The following is a 22,520-nucleotide window of genomic DNA, read 5'->3' on the forward strand; positions in this document are numbered from 1 at the left end:
CAACAAAGTGAGACCTCCACCTCTAAAAAATAAAAAAGATGATAACATTTTAAAGAAGCTTGTCAGCACTACAGACCAAAGGAATGACTTGCTCATGCCACAGAGAGGTATTTTGTTTACAGCTCTGAGTTCTTACAGTAGCTCCTGTGGCAGCATGACCATGTCCAGGGGCATATTGTCCCTGAGCTGTCACTCGCAGAACACTCAGTGAAGTGCACTAGGAGCCCATGGAAAGTCAATAAGGAATGAAAAGGGGCTTTATAAGCACACCTGGAACAGAGAGAGGGGCACAGATTTTGTGGAAATCAGGACACTGATTCAGCCTCTGGCTGGCTTCTGAGTCACGGTATAATCATGAGTAAGTCCTTGGAATCTTGCTTGCTGTTTTTTTGTGTCCTCTGCCATTAAAGAAGAGGTGACACTGATTAGTCAGAGTGTAAATGTCTTAATGAAATACGGTACATAATTCAGATTTGTGTTATTACCATTCCATTATACCATTATGCTCTTAATATTACTGAGAATTAACAACATTATTTTTATGGTTCCTCATTTAGAACTACTGGAAGGTTGCAGACTGTTTGGCTGGGTTTTGTATTTAGAACCTATCCAGAATATTGGCTGATGCCACCAAGACCTTTTCCTCACCCACACAAAGATTTTTGCCTTGAATCCTGGAATTTGTTTAATAAATTTGGTTTGCATGGTTCATTATAGAGGCCTGGGACACAATGGAGGGATAATTGTATTGCATCCATACCAGAAGGCTTTCAGAATGTATTTCAAATGTATACTGCAAGTGAAGCAGTATCCAAGGAGAAATAAGGAAGTTCCGTGATCCCTAATTGGTACTTACTCATATTTTATTGAAATAAGCAGAAATACTTGGTTCAGAAAGAGAGATACAGAAGACTCATATCTTAGAACTGTCTTGTCTCATGTATGTTGTGAGATCTCAATGCACATGCTTAGTGTAGTTCCTTCCTGTTGCCATCTCTTTCCCCATCTCCTTTCATTTGTAAAAATTCTTCCTAAATTTTTAGAGTACTCTTTCCCTGAGTTTCTCAGGATCCTAAAGTCCTGGTTGTAGTGTCTTCTAAGTCATTGTTGCCCCATAACCCAGGCAAGCAAGAGATATGATGAGCTCCTCCTATGTGTTGGGTCTGTGTTTCCAGTACTTCTCAGGGTTGCACCTTAGTACAGTTCACAATTTCTTCTCCCTCTGTCTGGAAAGGTAATTTCAGAAAGTTTTCTCTCCTAGGTGTGGATCTGTGGACCCTTTCACCTCCCACTGTATTTTTCAAATTGTATTTCTTTGGCACATGTTATTAGGCTTTAAATCCTTTAACAATTAGAGCAGAGGTCCAGCCTGGTCTCTGTATATTCACCTACTGGCAGTTCCTTTCACTTTATAGTGATTTCCTGGTTTTTTTTTTTTTTTTTTTTGAGACAGAGTCTCGCTCTATCTCCCAGGCTGGAGCACAGTGGCGCGATCTCGGCTCACTGCAATCTCCGCCTCCCTGGTTCACGCCATTCTCCTGCCTCAGCCTCCTGAGTAGCTGGGACTACAGGCGCCCGCCACCATGCCCGGCTAATTTTTTGTATTTTTTAGTAGAGATGGGGTTTCACCATGTTAGCCAGGATGGTCTCGATCTCCTGACCTTGTAATCTGCCCGCCTCAGCCTCCCAAAGTGCTGGCCGGGTGTGAGCCACCGCGCCCGGCCTGATTTCACTGTTTTATACATAGGATATTTTAGACATGAATACTATCAGTAATAATTGCTAATACATATAGCATTTACTATTAGTTACCATTTTAAGCCCTTCATATATATTAAGTAATTTAATCCTCAAAACCTTATGAGTTGCATATTATTATTATCCTCATTTTTACGGATGAGGACATTGAAGCATAGAAAGGTTAGATAACTTGCCTGAGATCATACAGCCAGCAAGAGGTAGAGTCATCCCCAAGTCTGTGTTCTTAATATTGTACAATACTTAACTGTCTTTACAATCTTGATTTTTTTTTTTTTTTTTTTTTTTGAGACAGGGTCATGCCCTGTTGCCCATGCTGGAGTGCAGTGGCACAATCATGGCTCACTGCAGCCTCAACCTCCTGGGCTCAAACTATCCTCCCACCTCAGCCCCCGAGTAGCTGGGACTCCAGACGTGCACCATCACACCTGGCTAATTTTTAAAATTTTTTTGTAGGGACAGGGTCTCACTATGTTGCCCAGGCTCAACCTTGAATGTTTGTTGCTGTTTCATTTTTGTGAGGTTTCACATTTGTTATCTTCTATAGCTTCAACACATTCCCGAGGAATAGATATTTTCCTGTTTTACATTCAGGGAAGCAGACAAAGAAGTTAAGTAATTTGCCTAATCCAGGGGTGTCAGTCTTTTGGCTTCCCTGGCCCACATTGGAAGAAGTGTCCTGGGTCACACATAAAATACATTAACGATAGCTGATGAGCTAAGGAATAAAAAACAAACAAACTCATAATGTCTTAAGAAAGTTTACGAATTTGTATTGGGCTGCATTCAAAGCCGTCCTGGGCTGCATGTGACTCACGAGCCACAGGTTGGATAAGCTTGGCCTAATGCTTCCTGGTTGCTGACTTTAAGCCATTAGATCACATGATCTTCCCTTCACAAAATTATTTGTGTGCATCTTGGCCAAAAGCTTGGGGGGAAATGACTTTTAAAAAGTGTTGCTTCTAGGGAATACCTGTGTCACAGGTTTCTACTTGTTTGGTTGCAGTAGGGATTTTGATTGGCCTCCCTGCAGTTAAGGCCTCTGAGTTGGTTTTCTTGCCAAGCAAGCAGTAAGTGCCTTCTGTCAAGAAAACAGAAACATGTTGTTAGCTATTTTGAACAATGTTAGAAATACATTGCAGTGGGAAGGAGCTGCCTCTGACTTCTGCCCACTTGAAATATTTTAAGGCTAGCCGTTTGGAAACTTTATCATTCTCCAGTGTAATCACAGGGAGACTTTGTTTCCCCCAAAGCTGAGATTTCAGGGGCCTTGTATCAATGGACAAATTACAGGTGATTTTGGTTTGTTTGTTTATTTTTGATGATCTCTGGTTCTCTGTTTGCTAGCTTATACTGCAGCTTCCAGCCGCTTTAAGTAGACTGTGAACAAGTGATTCTCATTCTTGTAGATTCTGCCTTCTCATTTCTGTTCTGCCTGCTGTGCTGTGGTCTTCCCTAGGTTATTCATACAGTTAAGATCTTGTATTCAGTTGCCGCTGAGTATGCTCAGAGATAGCTTCAAATATGAATTTTTATCTGGGAGAATTCCAGTTCTCTTCCCATTTGCTGCTATGTGTTTCTTTTCTTCCTTTTGTTCTCCAGAGCCAGTTGTACAAGTTTAAACTACTGAAATGATCAAACTATAGTACCAATTATCAGCAGTATTTATTTAGAGGCTTTTTTTTTTTTTTTTTTTAAGAAACAGAGTCTCCTTCTGTTGCCCAGGATGGAATGCAGTGGTACAATCTTTAGCTCACTGTAGCTTTGAATTCCTGGGCTCAAATGATCCTCCCGCCTTAGCCTCACAAGTAGCTAGGACAACAGGCACACGCCACCACACTTGGCTAATTTATGAAAAAATTTTTTGTAGAGACAGAATCTCAATGTGTTGTCCAGGCTGATCTCAAAACTCCTGGCCTCTAGTGATCCTCCCACCTCAGCCTCCCAAAGTCTGGGATTACAGGTTTTTTTGTTTTTTGGCTTTTTTTTTTTTTTTTTTTTGAGACGCCCTCTGTAGCCCAGGTTGGAGTGCAGTGGTGCAATCTTAGCTCACTGCAGCCTCTGCCTCCCAGGCTGTAGCGATCCTCCCACCTCAGCCTCCCAAGTAGCTGGGACTACAGGCACATACCACCATGTCTGGCTAATTTTTTGGTACATTTTTATAGAGACAGGGCTTCATTATGTTGCCCAGGCTGGTCTCGAACTCCTAAGCTCAAGCCATCTGCCCACTTCGGTTTCTCAAAGTGCTGGGATTACAGGTGTGAGCCACCATGCCCGGCCTTTTTTAAAAATTCAATCACTCCCACACAAACCTCAGGAAACAACATGGCATGTTGTGTCTTACAAAAATCACAGAAAGGGCCTGGCGCAGTGGCTCATGACTGTAATCCCAGCACTTTGGGAGGCTAAGATGGGCAGATCACCTGAGGTCAGGAGTTTGAGATCAGCCTGGCCAACACAGTGAAACCCCGTCTCTACTAAAAATACAAAAATTAGCCGGATGTGGTGGTGGGCACCTGTAATCCCAGCTACTTGGGAGGCAGGGGCAGGAGAATTGCTTGAGCCTGGGAGACAGAGGTTGCAGTGAGCCAAGACTGCGCTGTTGCACTCCAGCCTGGGTGACAAGAGCGAAACCGTCTCAAAAATAAAAAATTACAAAAATGTTTTGTTAAAATTAGCAGTAATTTTACTGGCTCTTCAAGACATTTTCTTTCCTATTAAATTCATCTTACTGAGTAGGTAAATGAGATAAGGCTTATAAAGATCTTGAAATATGTCCAGGCGCGATGGCCACACCTGTATTCCCAGCACTTTGGGAGGCCAAGGCGGTGGATCACTTGAGGTCAGGAGTTGCAGACCAGCCTGGCCAACGTGGCAAAACCCGGTCTCTACTAAAAATACAAAAATTAGCTGGGTATGGTGGCATGCACCTGTAATCCCAGTTACCTGGGAGGCTGAGGCAGGAGAATGGCTTGAACCTGGGAGGTGGAGGTTGCAGTGAGCTGAGATCATGCCACTGCACTCCAGCCTGGGAGACAGAGCGAGACTCCATCTCAAAAAAAAAAGATCCTGAAATATGGTAAGTACTCAGTGTGTTTTAGCTATCATTATTGTATTTGTTTCCCTTTCTGCCTTGAACTGTTGACTTCCTAATTCTTCCTTTCTCTTAAGAGATAGAGTCCACTATAAAACTTGTATTTGGTTATACTGTATGTCAGAGGCACTTCCTATCCTTGTTTCTACCCACCACTTCTACCACATAGGCTTGTAAAGTGCATCTCCACCAGCATAACATTCTAAAGCCCATCATTCCACAGCAACTGTGTTATAAAACAGTGACAGGTATAGGCATTCTATGATATCTGAACTTTTATGTGTAATAACCCTATAAATGAAGAAATATTTCATTTGTAGAAAGAGTTCTGCTACCTAAAAAAAAAGAGTTGAAAACTATTGCCTTAAATCTTGGACCTGACAGTATTGAATTATTTTTAGTTTGTGGGCAGGATAAGGAAAAGTAAACCAATGTTTAAATATTTGAACTTGTTAGAAATGAACAAAAAGAATCCGTGGTAGTTAATTTTTCTTTTTTACCCTAAACTTTTAAAAATACCGCATTTCCTCACTTCTTCAGATTATCCAGATAGGGCTTAGGTTATTTTTATCTCGGACCCAAGGGAGAATGACCTGGATAAAGTACTCCTGAACATCTCCCAGTGATTGAAGTTACATACATATATATAGGACATCTGCTCATAGCCCAGCATGTAAGATTTTGGTATTGAACTTTCCAGTCTAAGAATATCCTTCAGATGAGAACATGTAGAGAGAGAGAGAGAGAGAGAGAAAAGAAAAAGAGTATCTTAAGGGCAGGTAGCAGTGAGATGCACAGTAATGAGTCAGTATGTGGTATCAGAATTTATCTCTATTATCTTATCAGGGTTATTAACAGTGCATCAGCATTGTACCTTGCTCAATTTTTGTTTGCTTTCATGTAATAAAATAAATTGTTGATTCTAATGAGCTATTGTATTCTGTTCTTTTACTTGATTGGTCCCACTTTTTTTCTGCCCTAACATCTACATCCAGCAGAAGTGTGGCTTCCAGTTGTTCCATGGAGGCACCTTCAGGGACTACTTCTGGGAAAGGCAGCTGGAGCTAGAACAGGCAGAAGGGGTTCAGCTAGAGCAGATTTGACTTATCTGTTCCAAATAAGATTTTATTTGAACATACAGTTTAAAACTTATTATAGTAGAACATGTAAATAATGTGTTGACTCATTGCCCTCATGGGCTAAACTGGAACTTGGATCTCACTTTCTTTGGATGAGGAATGAGATTGTGTTACTCTTCAGAGTTAATCAGCATTCCAGAGGCTCTAGGCTCTATTTTGGATTGAAGCTTAGTATCTTGAAATAACTGATTCTTTTTTTTTTTTTTTTTTTTTTTTTTGAGACAGAGTTTTACTCTTGTTGCCCAGACTGGAGTGCAGTGATGTGATCTCGGCTCACTGCAACCTCTGCCTCCCGGGTTCAAGAGATTCTCCTGCCTCAGCCCCCTGAGTAGCTGGGATTACAGGTGCCCGCTACCACACCCAGCTAATTTTTTGTATTTTTTAGTAGAGACAGGGTTTCGCCATGTTGGCCAGGCTGGTCTTGAACTCCTGACCTCAGGTGATCCACCTGCCTCAGCCTCCCAAAGTGCTGGGATTACAGGCGTGAGCCACTGCGCCTGGATGAAAGAAATTCTAGTATGTAGCCAAATTCTTTGTTACAAAGGTTGATATGTTATTAGAAATTACCTAACATTGAGCCTCTGGAGCTTCTGCCCTGAAAGTTGAGCTATGCAGTTTCAGCAGGTACAAGATCTATCCCAGACACAAGAGGCGCTATGCCAGGACTGATGGGAAGTTTTCCAGTTCTAGTGCAAAATGCGAGGGCATTCCTTTCTTTTTTTTTTTTTTTTTTGGAGTCTTGCTCTGTCACCCAGGCTGGAGTGCAGTGGCATGATCTCGGCTCACTGCCATTTCCACCTCCCAGGTTCAAGCAATTCTCTGCCTCAGCCTCCTGAGTAGCTGGGATTACAGGTACCCGCCACCACATCCGGCTAAATTTTGTATTTTTAATAGAGATGGAGTTTCGCCGTCTTGGCCAGGCTGGTCTTGAACTCCTGACCTCATGATCCACCTGCCTCGGCCTCCCAAAGTGCTGGGATTACGGGCGTGAGCCACTGTGCCTGGCCAAGGGCATTCCTTTCTAAGGAATCCGCAGCAGATAAACTGGTCCTCTACAGAAGAAAGCATAAAAAAGGGACACTTGGAAGAAATTAGAAAGAAAAGAACCTGCTGAGCAGTCAAATTCCAGAGGGCCATTACTGATGCATCTCTTGCTAATATAGTGGCCAAGAGGAATGAGAAACATGAAGTTAAAAAGGTTCAATGAAAAGCTAGCAGGGCTACCAAGGAAGCAAAAAAGGCTAAGCTAGCATCTAAAAAGACCTCAATGGCTACTGCTAAGGCAATATCTACACAAAAGATTGTGAAGCCTGTGAAAGTGTCAGCTCCCCGAGTTGGTTCAAAACACCAAGTTGGCAGATCAGATTCTTAAAGATTGGACTGTAAAAAAATATAAATTATATTACCTAACATTTGAATAATGTATTTTAGTTTTTCAGAGGACACATGGCAGGTTATATTGTGCTATAGAGCCTCTTCCACAAATACATTCAGTAATTAAAACAAAAAAACACCAAACTCTCAACTTACACAAAGCTTAATTGATAAGTTATTAAGAAAATTTCAGATTCTATTGCAATCATTCCATCTCAAGATGCTTTCAGGATCCATAAGTGAGAAGAAAGGTTTAATGTAGCATAGTGCCAAGTTTTGCATTACTCATATTTTCTTCTAGCGTTGTTACTATCTGGCATTCATTTCTTAACCCTAGAGGTCTTCTGGTTATAAAAAAAAATCTGTGGGAGTTTTTTGCTTCTGAATTTTTTTTTTTTTTTTTTTTGAGACGGAGTCTCACTCTGTCACCCAGGCTGGAGTGCAGTAGTGTGATCTCGGTTCACTGCAAGCCCTGCCTCCCGGGTTCAGGCCATTCTCCTGCCTCAGCCTCCCGAGTAGCTGGGACTACAGGCGCCTGCCACCATGCCCAGCTAATTTTTTATATTTTTAGTAGAGATGGGGTTTCACCATGTTAGCCAGGATGGTCTGGAGCTCCTGACCTCGTGACCCACCCGCCTCGGCCTCCCAAAGTGCTAGGATCACAGGCATGAGCCACTGCGCCTGGCCGCTTACGAGGTTTTTTAAAATACACATTTAATTTTCAATTAAGGCAGATTTAGAATATAGCATGAACACAGAGAAAGTAAACATTTAGACAATTTCAGTGTTTTTCCTACTTGATACTCTGGAACCAGACTGCTTAGGTTTGGATCCCTGCTCTGTACTTAACAGCTGTGTGATCTTGGGCCATTTGTTTTGTATGCATGGTGTATAGGGCATATGTGGGAGTGATAGGAAACAAGAATGGGGCCGGGTGCAGTAGCTCACACCTGTAATTCCAGCACTTCAGGAGGCTGAAGTGGGTGGATTACTTGAGGTCAGGGGTTCCCCCAGCCTGGCCAATATGGCGAAACCCTGTCTCTACTAAAAATACAAAATTAGCCAGGCATGGTGGCGCACACCTGTAATCCTAGCTACTTGGGAGGCTGAGGCAGGAGAATCCCTTGAACCCAGGAGGCAGAGGTTGCAGTGAGCCAAGCGCCCTTGCACTCCAGCCTGGGCAACAGAGTGAGACTCCATCTCAGAAAAAAATGAGTGGAAAGGTAAGCATAATCAAGACAGTAAATAGTCTTGTGTAACATGCAAGAGTTTGAACTGTATGTGGATGGGAAGCCACTGAAGTATGATAAGCAAGGGAATTACACCATTACATTGTGCTTTAAAATATTTCTCAAGTACCATTTGGAAGGGGTGAGTTAGAGTAAGGCAAGAATGGAGTCAGTAAGTAATGATGCCTCTCCTACAAGATAGCATGAAGATGACAGGAGAGACAAGATGCCTGAGCTAGGGAATAGGATTAGGGATGAAGGGATGAATTTGAGAGATGTAAGTGTTAAGTGCAGTGTCGCTAAGACTCATTGACTGGAGGAGAAGGAGGAAGAATCCAGATTGAGTTCTGTCTTGGACAGCTATCTTTACTGTGACGCAGTTATCCAATATAGGAGTTTTAGAAGATAGGAAAGGGGTAGAATATAAGTTTGCAACTGAAGGGCATGTGAGTAATGATATCCAGTAGCACATGGAGCTTAAAATAGATGTCGAGTTTGAAATTATGCATTTTGATGGTACTTGGACCCATAGAAGTAGAGGAATTTGTAGGACTAAGGTGAGGGGTAAAAAGAAATTAGAACAGAACCTTTGGAACTCTGAAGATGGAAAGAGTGGCTAGGGAAAGAAAGAACCAGAACTATTACACTGATTAAAACTTTTACTATTTACAGCCTCTTTCCTCCTTATTCCCTGTGTCTTTAACATGAGACTAAAGCCAGGAAAGGACTGGGTCCTGGGAAACCAAACAAGGCTTTTACACTGGTTAGGGTACTTGATGGAACTTTTCACTACAGAATGCAAAACTCTACACTCTAAACAGTTGCTGCTCCCCAACTGAAAACTCCTACTCTGGGAAAATGTCTACACTGTACCTTTATTCACATTTGTCTTGCCTTGACGTTGTCTCTTACTCCTGTGCAGTTATGACCACGATCAATATTCTTTTTTTTTGAGACGGAGTCTCGCAGCAACGCCCCGGCTGGAATGTAGTGGCGCCATCTCGGCTCACTGTAACCTCTGCTTCCCAGGTTCAAGGGATTCTCCTGCCTCAGCCTCCCAAGTAGCTGGGACTACAGGCACTTGCCACCACACCCAGCCAATATTTGTATTTTTAGTAAAGACTGGGTTTCACCATATTGGCCAGGCTGATCTTGAACCCCTGACCTCAAGTGATCCATCCACTTCAGTCTTACAAAGTGCTGGGATTACAGGTGTGAGCCACTGCGCCCGACCAACATTAATTTTTTTTTTTTTTTTTTTGAGACGGAGTCTCGCTCTGTCGCCCAGGCTGGAGTGCAGTGGCACGATCTGGGCTCACTGCAAGCTCCGCCTCCCGGGTTCACGCCATTCTCCTGCCTCAGCCTCTCCGAGTAGCTGGGACTGCAGGCGCCCGCCACCACGCCCGGCTGATTTTTTTGTATTTTTAGTAGAGACGGGGTTTCACTGTGGTCTCGATCTCCTGACCTCGTGATCCGCCCGCCTCGGCCTCCCAAAGTGCTGGGATTACAAGCGTGAGCCACCGCACCCGGCCAATTCTTTTTTTTTTGAGACGAGTCTCGCTCTGTTGCCCCAGGCTGGAGTGTAGTGGCATGATCTCGGCTCACTGCAACCTCACCTCCTGGCTTTGAGCGATTCTCCCACCTCAGCCTCCCGAGTAGCTGGGATTACAGGCAACTGCTATCATGCCTGGCTAATTTTTGTATTTTTATAGAGATGGGGTTTCACCATGTTGGCCAGGCTGGTCTTGAACTCCTGACCTCAGGTGATTTGCCTGTCTCAGCCTCCCAAAGTGCTGGGATTACAGGTGTGAACCACCACGCCCAGCCCAATATTCATTCTTATGAGTACTCTGATGCAATTTCTAGCCCATGTATTACCAAAGATCAGATATTCACTATATATAGTAATAGATACATAACAATGTCCAAATAAGGTATTTAATAGAAGAATTTTTTTGACTTTTATTTTAAATTCAGGGGTACATATGCAGGTATATTGGATAGGTAAACTTGTGTCATAGGGTTTGTTATACAGATTATTGCATCATCCAGGTATTAAGCCTAGTACCCATTAGTTATTTTTCCTGATCCTCTCCCTCCTCCCACCCTCCACCCTCCACCCTCTGATAGGCCCTAGTGTGTGTTGTTCCCCTCTATGTGTCCATGTGTTCTCATCATTTAGCTCCCGCTTATAAGTGAGAACATGTGGTATTTGGTTTTCTGTTCCTGTGTTAGTTTGCTAAGGATAATGGCCTCTAGCTCCATTCGTGTCCTGGCAAAGGACATGATCTTATTCATTTTTCTGACTACAGAATGCAGAAATTATAATCTGAGTAATGCCATAAGATATATAAATAGGGGGAAAATAACTTTACTTACTGATAGAGAAATTCATTATGCTGGAATATTTTTATGTTTTCTAGACTAGTGAGTGTGGAGTAATTAGCAATATGAGGTTCAAAGTTTGGGTAAAAGATTTATTTTTGTCTTGGTTTTATTTATTTATATTATATAATATATATATGATGTGTATATATAGTATATGTATGAATTTATTTGTAGCTCTGAAGATGGCTGTGGTAGATATCTATCATTCCAGGTTAAAGGAGAGACAAAGACGAAAAAAGTAAGTATAAAAAACCATCCTGGCCTCCTTTCAGCTTTGGATTATTGTTTTGTGTGTGTGTGTGTGTGTGTGTGTGTGTCTGTGAGAGAGACAGGGTCTCACTGTTGCCCAGGCTGTAGAGCAGCAGCACAATCATGGCTCACTGCAGCCTCAACCTCTCAGGCTCAATCGATTCTCCCACCTCAGCCTCCTGAGCACGTGGGACTACAGCAGTGCGCCACCATGCCTGGCTAATTTTTTGTATTTTTTGTAGATATGGGGTTTTGCTATGTTGGCCAGGCTGGTCTCAAACTCCTGGACTTAAGTGATCCTCCCTCCTCGGTTCCCAAAGTGTTAGGATTGCAGGCATGAGGCACTGTGCCTGGCCTCAGCTTTGAGTGATTGACCACATATAGTCCATGAGAGAATGCTCCACTTGTGACTCATCTTTTGACCTTGGAGAAGACTCTTACCCTCCTTAGACCTCAATTTTTCCTTCTCTCAATTGAGGATAGTAATTCCTGTGTTATTTTTATATCCTCTGTCCTTATCCTTTATTGATGTTATGATGGACAATGAATAATATGGGTACACTGTTTTAAGCTCTTTGAAGTAAAAGAACAAGATAAAATAAAGGCATCAAGACATTATTGTTACATTCTTTTTTTTTTTAAATCTGTGAATCATTCTTTGCTTTTCTCTCTCTTTTTTTTTTTTTTTTTGAGATGGAGTCTCATTCTGTCACCTAGGCTGGAGTGCAGTGGTGTGATCTCAGCTCACTGCAAGCTCTGCCTCCTGGGTTCGTGTGATTCTCCTGCCTCAGCCTCCCAAGTGGCTGGGACTATAGGTGTGCACCACCACGCCTGGCTAATTTTTGCATTTTTAATAGAGATGGAGTTTTGCCATGTTGTCCAGGCTGGTCTCAAACTCCCCACCTTAAGTGATCCATCCCCCCTCTGCCTCCCAAAGTGCTGGGATTACAGGCGTGAGCCACCGTGTTCAACCTTTTTTTTTGTTGTTGTTAAATAAGAGACAGAGTCTCACACTTAACTCTGTCACCCAGGCTGGAGTGCAGCGGCACTATCATGGCTCACTGCAGTCTCCAACTCCTGGGCTCAAACAGCCCTCCCACCTCAGCCTCCCAAGTAGTTAGGACTACAGGTGTGCACCACCACACTTGGCTAATTTTAAAACCTTTTTCTTTTTTTAGGCCGGGCACGGTGGCTCACACCTGTAATCCCAGCACTTTGGGAGGCCGAGGCTGGTGGATCACCTGAGGTCAGGAGTTCAAGACCAGCCTGGCCAACATGGTGAAACCCCGTCTCTACTAAAAATACAAAAATTAGCTGGGGGTGGTGGTGCACGCCTGTAGTCCAAGCTACTCGGGAGGCTGAGGCAGGAGAATTGCTTGAACCCGGGAGGCGGAGGTTGCAGTGAGCCAAGATCACACCACTGCACTCCAGCCTGGGCGACAGGGTGAGAGTCCATCTCAAAAAACAAAAAAACAAAAAAAAAAAACTTTTTTTTTTTGGGGGGGACGGGGTCTCACAATGTTGCCTGGTATGGTCCTGAACTCCTAGACTCAAGGCATCCTACTGCCTTGGCCTCCCAGAGTGCTGGAATTACAGGTGTGAGCCACTGCACTCGGCCTGTTAGGCTTTTTTATTTTATTTTTTATTTTTTTATTATTATTTTTGAGACAGTCTTGCTCTGTCACCCAGGCTGGAGTGTAATGGCGTGATCTCAGCTCACTGTAGCGTCTGCCTCCTGAGTTCAAGCAATTAACGTGCCTCAGCCTCCCAAGTAGCTGGGACTACAGGCATGTGCCATCATGCCTGGCTAATTTTTTATTTTTAGTAGAGACACAGTTTCGCCATGTTGGCCAGGCTGGTCTCAAACTCCTGGCCTCAGGTGATCCGCCCACCTCAGCCTCCCAAATGCTGGGATTACAGGCATGAGCCACTGCCCCCAGCCCTATTGTGCTTTTTTAATGGTCTCATTCTAACTGTTCATTTTTTAATGAGAAGTCTTTCATCTAAAAGGATTTCAAAGGAATTCTGAACAAGTTGCAGGCATACTGGTTATTCCTGTCTTTGCAACATATCAAAAAGTATACATTCAGACTTAGAAATTATGGATCTCAGACCCCCTGTTGGTTTCAGAGAAGAGTATGCAGAGGGTATAAGTATGCATGTGTGTGTGTATATATGTGTAGGTATGTATTTACTGTGGTGTTACTAACTGTAGACACAGTGATATCTCAGCAATAAAAAGGAGAGGAGCCAGGTGTAGTAGCATGAACCTCTAGTCCTAGCTATTTGCGAGGCTAAGGTGAGAGGATGACTTGAGCCCAGGAATTCAAGCCCAGTCTGGGCAACATAGGAAAACCCCATCTCTAAAAGTAAAAGAAAAAAAAGGGACTTGAGATTCACTCTGGAGGAACTAAGACGTGATCTAAAGCAGCAGTCCTCAACCTTTTTGGCATCAGGGAGTGGTTTCATGGAAGACAGTTTTTCCATGGATGGCTAGGGGCAGGAATGGTTTTGGGATGAAACTCTTCCACCTCAGATCATCAGGTATTGGTTAGATTCTCATAAGGAGCACACATCCTAGATCCTTCACGTGAGCAGTTCACAATAGGGATCGCGCTCCTATGAGAATCTAATGCTGCCGCTCCTCTGACAGGAGGCAGAGCTCAGGCAGTAAAGCTGCTCACCTGCTGTGCAGCCTGGTTCCTAACTGGTCCATGGCCCAGGGTTTGGAAACTCCTGATCTAAAGTAAAACTTACTTTCTGCACGTCTGGAGTTAGCTTCCATGAAATGCTGAAGAAGCATACCCAGTTGCTCCTATGAGAAGCTTCATTGCTAGTTATGAATACCTCTGGTATAAATCAGATTCAAGACACATACTTTGCCTGGTTTAAACTCTCTTTTGCTTAAAACACGCAATTCGAGCTAGAGAGTACTGTAGAACTCAGTTGTTGATGTTGCTATCAAATCTTTTGTTTTATAATGCCCTTTGTTTGCACAGTATTTATTTCTAGTACCGCCAGTGTTGTGTGAATGCACAGTTGTAAATGTTGAATATGTGATCATGGTGCCCTTTAGCAGATTTCTCTAAAATGGCTGTTCTCAATTATTTCCACAAGCTGAATAGATTAACTTTATGACATGGACAGAGATTCTTTTCAGTTTCATCTTAAGTGACAGACACATGTTTTTCAGCATTTGTGAGTGGTTATTGATTCATTCATTTGTTCAGCAAATAGTCATAGACAGTCTACTATGCCCAACAAGAGGAAAAACCTGTGTTGCCTGAGAGTCTAAAATTGTGTTAGTGATTCACTGACCTGCAGAAGTTTATGGGAGCGACTTCTTTGGACCTCTGTATTGTATTCCACCTCAGCATGTTTAAGATGTCTGATGACAGCTATATGTGTAAAGCATTAGTAAATGTGAAAATAATTCTAATGCACAAATTATTGTGGCTTTTCATTCTAGAATTATAAGAGACCATGGATTAATCAACCTTAGAAAGTTTCAATGTAAGTATTAGCAGTTTTCTTTATTTTATAATTTTTTTCCAATATTATTGAATAATTTTAAATAAATCATGTATTATAGTTCTTAATCCAAGTTGCATATTAGCCTGGCTGTCACCCCAGACTAATTAAGTAAGAATCTGTGGAGTTGGAGGCACAGCATCTGCATTTTAAAAAGTCTTCAGGGCAATTCTGATCCATAGTGAGAGTTTAAAAGTATTAATTTGGGGCCAGGTGCGGTGGGTCTTGCCTGTAATCCCAGCACTTTGGGAGGCTGAGGTGGGTGGATCACGAGGTCAGGAGATCAAGACCATCCTGGCTAACATGGTGAAACCCCATCTCTACTAAAAATAAAAAAAAAAAAAATTAGCCAGGCGCGGTGGCATACACCTGCAATCCCAGCTACTTGGGAGGCTGAGGCAGGAGGATCACTTGAACCCAGGAGGTGAAGGTTTCAGTGAGCCGAGATCACGCCAGTGCACTCCAGCCTGGGCGACAGAGCAAGACTTGGTCTCAAAAATAAATAAATAAACAAGCTAAGAAATAAATGTATTAATTTGTAGTCAACAAAACTTGTATTAAAATTTTTAAAAAAATTTGTATAGTAATTACAGTGTGAATATTAATGAATAATTTTCTGGATAGAGTCATGTTTTGCAAGTATGTGTTAAGCATAACATAACCTTAATCTTCAGGTTGTAAAAATACTTTAGATAAATAACAGAAAGTGATCTTTAGGCCGGGCGCGGTGGCTCACGCTTGTAATCCCAGCACTTTGGGAGGCCGAGGCGGGTGGATCACGAGGTCAGGAGATCGAGACCACGGTGAAACCCTGTCTCTACTAAAAATACAAAAAAATTAGCCGGGCGTGGTGGCGGGCGCCTGTAGTCCCAGCTACTCAGAGAGGCTGAGGCAGGAGAATGGCGTGAACCCGGGAGGTGGAGCTTGCAGTGAGCCGAGATCGCACCACTGCACTCCAGCCTGGGCGACAGAGCGAGACTCCATCTCAAAAAAAAGAAAGTGATCTTTATTTTGGATGGTTGTAGACAGACAAAATAAATGATATTTAATATTATATGACGGTGATAAAAATACATATAGTAATTTTTAAAATAAATGCCACCTTTGACCTTACTGTGGTTTTTTGTTGTTGTTGTTTTTTAAGAGACAGGGTCTTGCACTATTGCCCAGGATGGAGTGCAGTGGCGTGATGGTATCTTGCTGCAGCCTTGAACTCCTGGTGCAAGTGATCCTCCCACTTCAGCCTCCTTATTACAGGCTCGAGCTATCGTGCCTGGCCTTTATTATTTTAAATATCAGAGATACCTAAGCAGGGCAGAAAAAGTCCCTGTACTTTTTCTTCTTCCACAACATAGAGGCTTCCACAACTAAGAAGGATGATGTCATAATAACAGTCACGATGTTTGTATTAAAATATTTGTAATAGTTGTGTGTCATAATATTCTTTTTTTGTAAAGAATAACCTAATGGTTAGGTTTGTACAATAACCTAATGGTTATTGTAAAACATATCCCAATTGATAGATTCTTGTAGGGGTATTTATTTAATAATACATAGCATCGTAGGGTTCAGTCAACCAGGTTAAGTGTCTTTTTAGTCAATAAATATCTAGCCAGGCATGGTGGCTTGCGCCTATAATCCCAGCTACTTGGGAGGCTGAGGCAGTGGATCGCTTGAGCCCAGGAGTTCAAGGCTGCAGTGAGCTATAATCATGTCACTGCACTCCAGCCTGGGCAACAGAAAATCTATATTATTTTTTAAAAATATAGCCATGATCATAAGTATGTTACATTTTAGGTCCCTTATTATTTATTTATTTTTTGAGACAGGGCCTCACTCCAGTTGTCCAGGCTGGAGTGCAGTGGCTCAGCTCACTGCAGTCTCCACCTCCCAGGCTCAGGTGATTCTCCCACCTCAGCCTCCCAAGTAGCTGGGATTATAGGCATGTGCCACCATGTTGTCAAGGCCGGTCTTGAGCTCCTTGGACTCAAGCAATCTGCCCACCTCGGCCTCCCAGAGTGTGAGCCACCATGCCGGCCTTATTTCCTCTTTTTACTTTATGTTATATATTTTTCAAGTTACTGTAGTGTTTTGAGGATATCAGTTTTTATAGGTTACATAATATGTACTTTATTAGTTGAATATGTTGTATATATACATATAAGACATATAATTATATGCTTAACTTCTCTCTTTAGGTGTTTAGCTTGTTTTCAGTTCTTTTATTCATGACATAAATAATGCTATGATGAACTTGTGAATAAAGCTTTGTCATTATTTAGGATTTTTTTAAAGGTAGATTTTTAGAAGTGAGATTAATACATCTAAAATTATGACCACTAAAAATTATTTATGCCTGCTGCCAAGTTGCTTTCCAAAAGATGGTTGTGTTAATTTCTGTTTCTTCTAGCAGTGTATGAGATTCCCTAGTGAACCCCATCCTTATCAAGACCTGTGGATTTGCAAAAATAATTCAGGATCAGATTAATTGGTCAGGTTCTAGTAGCCACAGTAGTAGGTTCTCTATCTAAATTCCCGGGTTTTCCATAATAGGTCAGTTAATTTTTTATCTTTACTGCTTGTAGACATTGACTCTTAGATAAATTCTTCTTTCAACTGATAGAGGTCAGTTTGGCTTCATTATTCTGTTGTCTATATTTTTTCAAATAGAGGACTGAGGGGAAGCTCTGTTGCTTCTGAGAGTGTAGAAGTAGTGTGTGCAATGTGGTTTCAGAGGTTTTCAGTTGCCATTATACTGAATATACTATTGACCTTAATATGGTAGGCAGGGGTTTTTTTTCTTCAAATTTAAAAATTTTACTCCATTTTCTTCTGCTTTGTTTTTTGTTGTTGTTGGTTTGTTTTTTTAAATGATCTATGGCTGCTACTTAAATCAGCTTCTAGAATTCTTGGATAAAAATGTCTCCTGCAAGAGAAGATATTCACCTAAAAAGAGGACTTAATTTAAATAGCTGTCATAGTCTGGGCATGGGGGCTCCCAGCACTTTGGGAGGCTGAGGTGGGAGGAATGATTTTGACCCTAGGAGTTAAAGACCAGCCTGGGCAACATAGGGAGACCCCCATCTCTGTATAAAAAAGCCAAGCATGGTGGCATATGGCTGTAGTCCCAGGTATTTGGGAGGCTAAGGTGAGAGAATTTCTTGAGCCTGGGATGTTGAGGCTACAGTGAACTGTGATTGTGCCACTGCACTCCAGCCTGGGAAACAGAGTGAGACCCTGTCTCAAAAATAAAAAATAAAAAGACCAGGCGCAGTGGCTCACGCCTGTAGTCCCAGCACTTTGGGAGGCTGAGGCAGGCGGATCACGATGTCAGGAGATCGAGACCATCCTGGTCAACATGGTGAAGCCCGTCTCTACTAAAAAATAAAAAAATTAGCCAGGTGTGGTGGTGCGCGCCTGTAGTCCCAACTACTCGGGAGGCTGAGGCAGGAGAATCACTTGAACCCGGGAGGTGGAGGTTGTAGTGAGCCAAGATTGTGCCACTGCACAACCAGCCTGGGCGACACAGCGAGACTCCATCTCAAAAAAAATAAAATAAAAAAATTAAAAAGTAAGCTAGGAAAAAAAAAAAGCTGTCATAAATGAAAGTCTGTATCTTTAGTCCAAGAGTAGATAGAACTAACCTAATTACTGATTGAAACGACCCAAGTAGCAGTTGGAGAGTTCCTGACTGCCCCAATCTACCAGTTATTGTTAGTCAGTTTTACTCTCCGTCTTCTTTGCAGATACATCTTTGGATTAGTTGTTTAGTCAGTAGTGATCCCCAGAGTTGCTGCTCTGGTGTCTCTGCATGATATTTGCATGACAGTTGTCAAATAAAACTTCATTTGCAGTAAATTACATTGTAGTAGTTAATTTAGTTTGGAGAAAGGTGAAATGACCCATATGAAGGATGAAAAAAATACTTGCTTGAGGATGTGTAGGTGGGACATACAAGAAATCACACTTTTTCTCAGCTAATGGGAAATCTTCTGGATGGATTATTTTGTCTGTAGCTTCTTTGTTTTTCTGTGGGAGTTAATACCATAAATTTTGGCCATAATTCTTCCTAAGAATGTAAGATCTGCCTTTAATTGTCTCGTCCATTACTGCCAGCAGTTCCTGCCCCTGTGTAGTTTAAAAGACAGTGAGGTGGCTGGGCGCGGTGGCTCACACCTGTAATCCTAGCACTTTGGGAGGCTGAGGCGGGTAGACTGCCTGAGCTCAGGAGTTCAAGACCAGCTTGGCCAACATGGTGAAACCCTGTCTCTACTAAAATACAAAAAATTAGCCGAGCGTGGCGGCATGCCTGTAATCCCAGCTACTTGGGAGGCTGAGACAGGAAAATTGCTTGAACCTGGGGAGGCAGAGGTTGCAGTGAGCTGAGATCACACCACTGCACTCCAGCCTGGGCCACAGAGGAAGACTCCATCTCAAAAAAAAAAAAAAAAGACAGTGAGGTGGCTGGGCGCAGTGGCTCATGCATGTAATCTCAGCACTTTGGGAGGCCAAAGTGGGTGGATCACCTGAGGTCAAGAGTTCAAGACCAGCCTGGCCAACGTGGTGAAACTCCATCTTTACTAAAAATTCAAAAATTAGATGGGCTTAGTGGCGGGTGCCTGTAATCCCAGCTACTTTGGGAGGTTGAGGTAGGAGAATTGCTTGAATCCAGGAGATGGAGGTTGCAGTGCACCGAGATCGTGCCAATGCACTCCAGCCTGGGAGACAGAGCGAGACTCCATCTCAAAAAAAAAAGACAGTAGATGTGGGAGATGAGTAGTGCTCAGTGGTGGAGACGATCTCCAGTGATAACAACATCCCTGTGGGATAGTTGCTATGGTGCTGTCATTATGATTAGTGTTTTGCATTCTTGGCTTTCCTGTTTGCTTCCTGTCATGGATAAGTTAGTCATGTGAGGTTACGAATAATGTTCTTCCGTTTTACTAATTGTAAAAAAAAAAAAAATGCTGAAAACTCAGGGATCCTTACATTTCCCATGGCACATTTATGTTTTATTTTCTCTGTAGTAATGGAACGGCGGTATCCCAAGGAGGTCCAGGACCTGTATGAAACAATGAGGCGATTTGCAAGAATTGTGGGGCCAGTGGAACATGACAAATTCATTGAAAGCCATGCATGTAGGTGGTTTTTGAACCTTGAGCGGTATTTGTTTGTGTATATTTATATAAATAGGAGAGATAATGATGTGTTTTATGTGAAGTGCTATAAATAAATAAATGGATATTTCTCTCTTTGTTCCCGTTTATTACCATGAGACAAATTTGGGACTGTGGGGGTGGCAGAAGAGAGGTTAAAAAGCCCTAATGACTTCCCCCATTGCCCCAGATAAACAATAATTTAGTAGTTTTTCTCCCTGCTTTGTATCATGGGAACTTTCAAATATATATAGAAGTAGAGATGATAATATGATAAACTCCCGTGTATCCATCATCCAGCTTCAGCAGTTTTCAACACATGGCCAGTCTGGTTTCATCTTTACCACTCACTCTTCCCTCCTGCCCTCAACTGGATTATTCTGAAGCAAATCCCAGACATCATTTTATTTTGTTCATAAATATTTTAGTATTAAAAGTAGTTTTAAAAATGAGGACAGAGATGGATAGCTTGTGGAGATAGTACTTCCAGCGATCTCTTGCCTTTCTGTGGTATTTCTGTGAGAGATCTACCTAGTTACCATTTGATTTTTCACTATAAAAAATTAAAAGTTGTTACGAGGCCGGGCATGGTGGCTCACACCTGTAATCCCAGCACTTTGGGAGGCCGAGGCGAGAGGATTGCTTGAGTCGAGAAGTTCGAGACCAATCTGGGCAACATAGTAAAACTCCATCTCTACAAAAATACAAAAGTTAGCCAGGCATGGTAGTGCACACCTGTAGTCTCAGCTGCTTTGGAGGCTGAGGTGGGAGGATTGCTTGAACCTGGGTAGCGGAAGTTGCAGTGAGCTGAGATCACACCACTGCACTCCAGCCTGAGTGACAGAGTGAGACCCTGTTTCAAAACAAAAAAACAATATGTTGGTATGGCAGTAAGGCCTAGATTGTTAAAATAATATGGACTCTGGCTTATTCTGTACCTTTCATCATGACATTTGTGTATGTGGCCTCTAAGTTTAGTTCTGGGAAGGTATTCTACTAAAGCCCTATTCTCATCATGAAAATATTTCTTATGTAGCATTGCAGACATTTATCTGAGCCAGGTTGGTTGTCCTCACCAAACACCTTGTTTGGTTAGCATTCTTTGTGTGGTTTGTACCAGGTGACTGATCCTTTACTTCCTGTCCCAGTTTGGGACACACCCCTGGTTTATGTGTCACTCCAAAGAACTACACCTCATGGATTGTCCAGGCTCTTCCTTCATTCTCTGTTTCAAAAGCAGCCAAATTAGAATGATTTGTAGAACTTTTAACAGAAGATAGTTAGAGCAGGGAAACTTGGTTGATAAAAAAATTATATTTTGCCTGGCGCGGTGGCTCATTCCTGTAATGCCAGCACTTTGGGAGGCCTAGGCGGGTGGATCACCTGAGGTCAGGAATTCGAGACCAGCCTGGCCAACATGGCAAAACCCCGTCTCTACTAAAAATACAAAAATTAGCTGGGTGTGGTGGTGGATGCCTGTAATCCCAGCTACTCAGGACACTGAGGCAGGGGGAATCGCTTGAACCCGGGAGGCGGAGGTTGCAGTGAGCCGAGATTGTGCCATTGCACTCCAGCCTGGGTGACAGAGCGAGACTCTGTCTCAAAAAAAAAAAAAAAAAAAAAAAAAAATTGTTACTTTTGTAGACAAATGAATTCAACCATTTCACTAAGTTTTCTAGAAGACAGTTCCAGCTGCTGCCTCTGGAGACAGCAGCTGGAAGACAGCTGGAGTAGGTTTTCCTCAGCTCTTGGGTAAAATTTCTAATGAGAAGTTACCAACAAGTAGGATTCTCCAAATGAACTTGCCTAGTCTTATAAGGCAGAATTAATGAAAATGCTCAATAGCAAAAGTGCTCACTAATGTTTTTGTTTTTGTAATTTTTTCCTTCATTCCTTTTGGGGAAAACAGTGGAATTTGAACTCCGAAGGGAAATCAAGAGGCTCCAAGAATACAGGACAGCAGGCATTACCAATTTTTGTAGTAAGTATGCTTCAGCTACATACCGTACCTGAGGGCAAGTATCTTCCAAACACACAGAGGAAGTCTCTGAGTTGTTGTGAATTTTTGTTAAAAAAACAAGCTTTCCTTTACCAGAATGCTTTAAATCTTTCCAGTAAAGTTTTGGCTATTTAATCCCTATAAATACCTTTATATAGATTATCTTTGGTAAAATAAAAGTTGTGAGACAAAGGAAAGAGAGGTGCTGCTTTAGATTTAGGATTCTGCCAAGGCTCTTTAAAAAAAGAGAATCTTGGGCTGGGTGCAGTGGCTCACACCTGTAATCCCAGCACTTTGGGAGGCCAAGGAGGTGAGTCACTTGAGTCCAGGAGTTCGAGACCAGCCTGACCAACATGGTGAAATCCCATCTCTACTAAAAATAAAAAAATTAGCCAGGCGTTGTGGTGCACACGTTTAATCCCAACTACTCGGGAGGCTGAGGCACAAGAATCGCTTGAACCTGAGAAGCAGTGAGCCGAGATTGTGCTACTGTACTCCAGCCTGGGCAGCAGAGGGAGATTATATTTAAAAAAAAAAAAAAAAAGGAATTTTATATTTTAGGTGTGTCACCCTTTTCAAATTTAATGATACATGGTCTTAGCA

The 22,520-nt window shown here is 42.4% G+C and overlaps 1 protein-coding gene and 1 pseudogene across 21 annotated transcripts in view; both read left to right on the forward strand.

The window, feature by feature from the left end:
- Positions 1-22,520, forward strand: part of TADA2A (transcriptional adaptor 2A) — an 83,212-nt gene that overhangs the window by 42,229 nt on the left and 18,463 nt on the right. For all 21 annotated transcript variants that reach the window (XR_010118050.1, XR_010118052.1, XR_010118053.1 and 18 more), the window contains 4 exons: positions 11,157-11,220; positions 14,701-14,744; positions 19,790-19,900; positions 21,828-21,899. Coding sequence is in view for 11 of the 21 variants with exons in the window: in XM_063628717.1 (XP_063484787.1) it covers positions 11,157-11,220; positions 14,701-14,744; positions 19,790-19,900; positions 21,828-21,899 (291 nt within the window). In the remaining 10 variants the exon portion in view is untranslated. The remainder of the gene's footprint in view (positions 1-11,156; positions 11,221-14,700; positions 14,745-19,789; positions 19,901-21,827; positions 21,900-22,520) is intronic.
- LOC129470512 (large ribosomal subunit protein eL24-like) lies at positions 355-9,181 on the forward strand (annotated as a pseudogene).

The sequence above is a fragment of the Symphalangus syndactylus genome, chromosome 20, assembly GCF_028878055.3.
Source record: "Symphalangus syndactylus isolate Jambi chromosome 20, NHGRI_mSymSyn1-v2.1_pri, whole genome shotgun sequence".
Lineage (NCBI taxonomy): Eukaryota > Metazoa > Chordata > Mammalia > Primates > Hylobatidae > Symphalangus > Symphalangus syndactylus.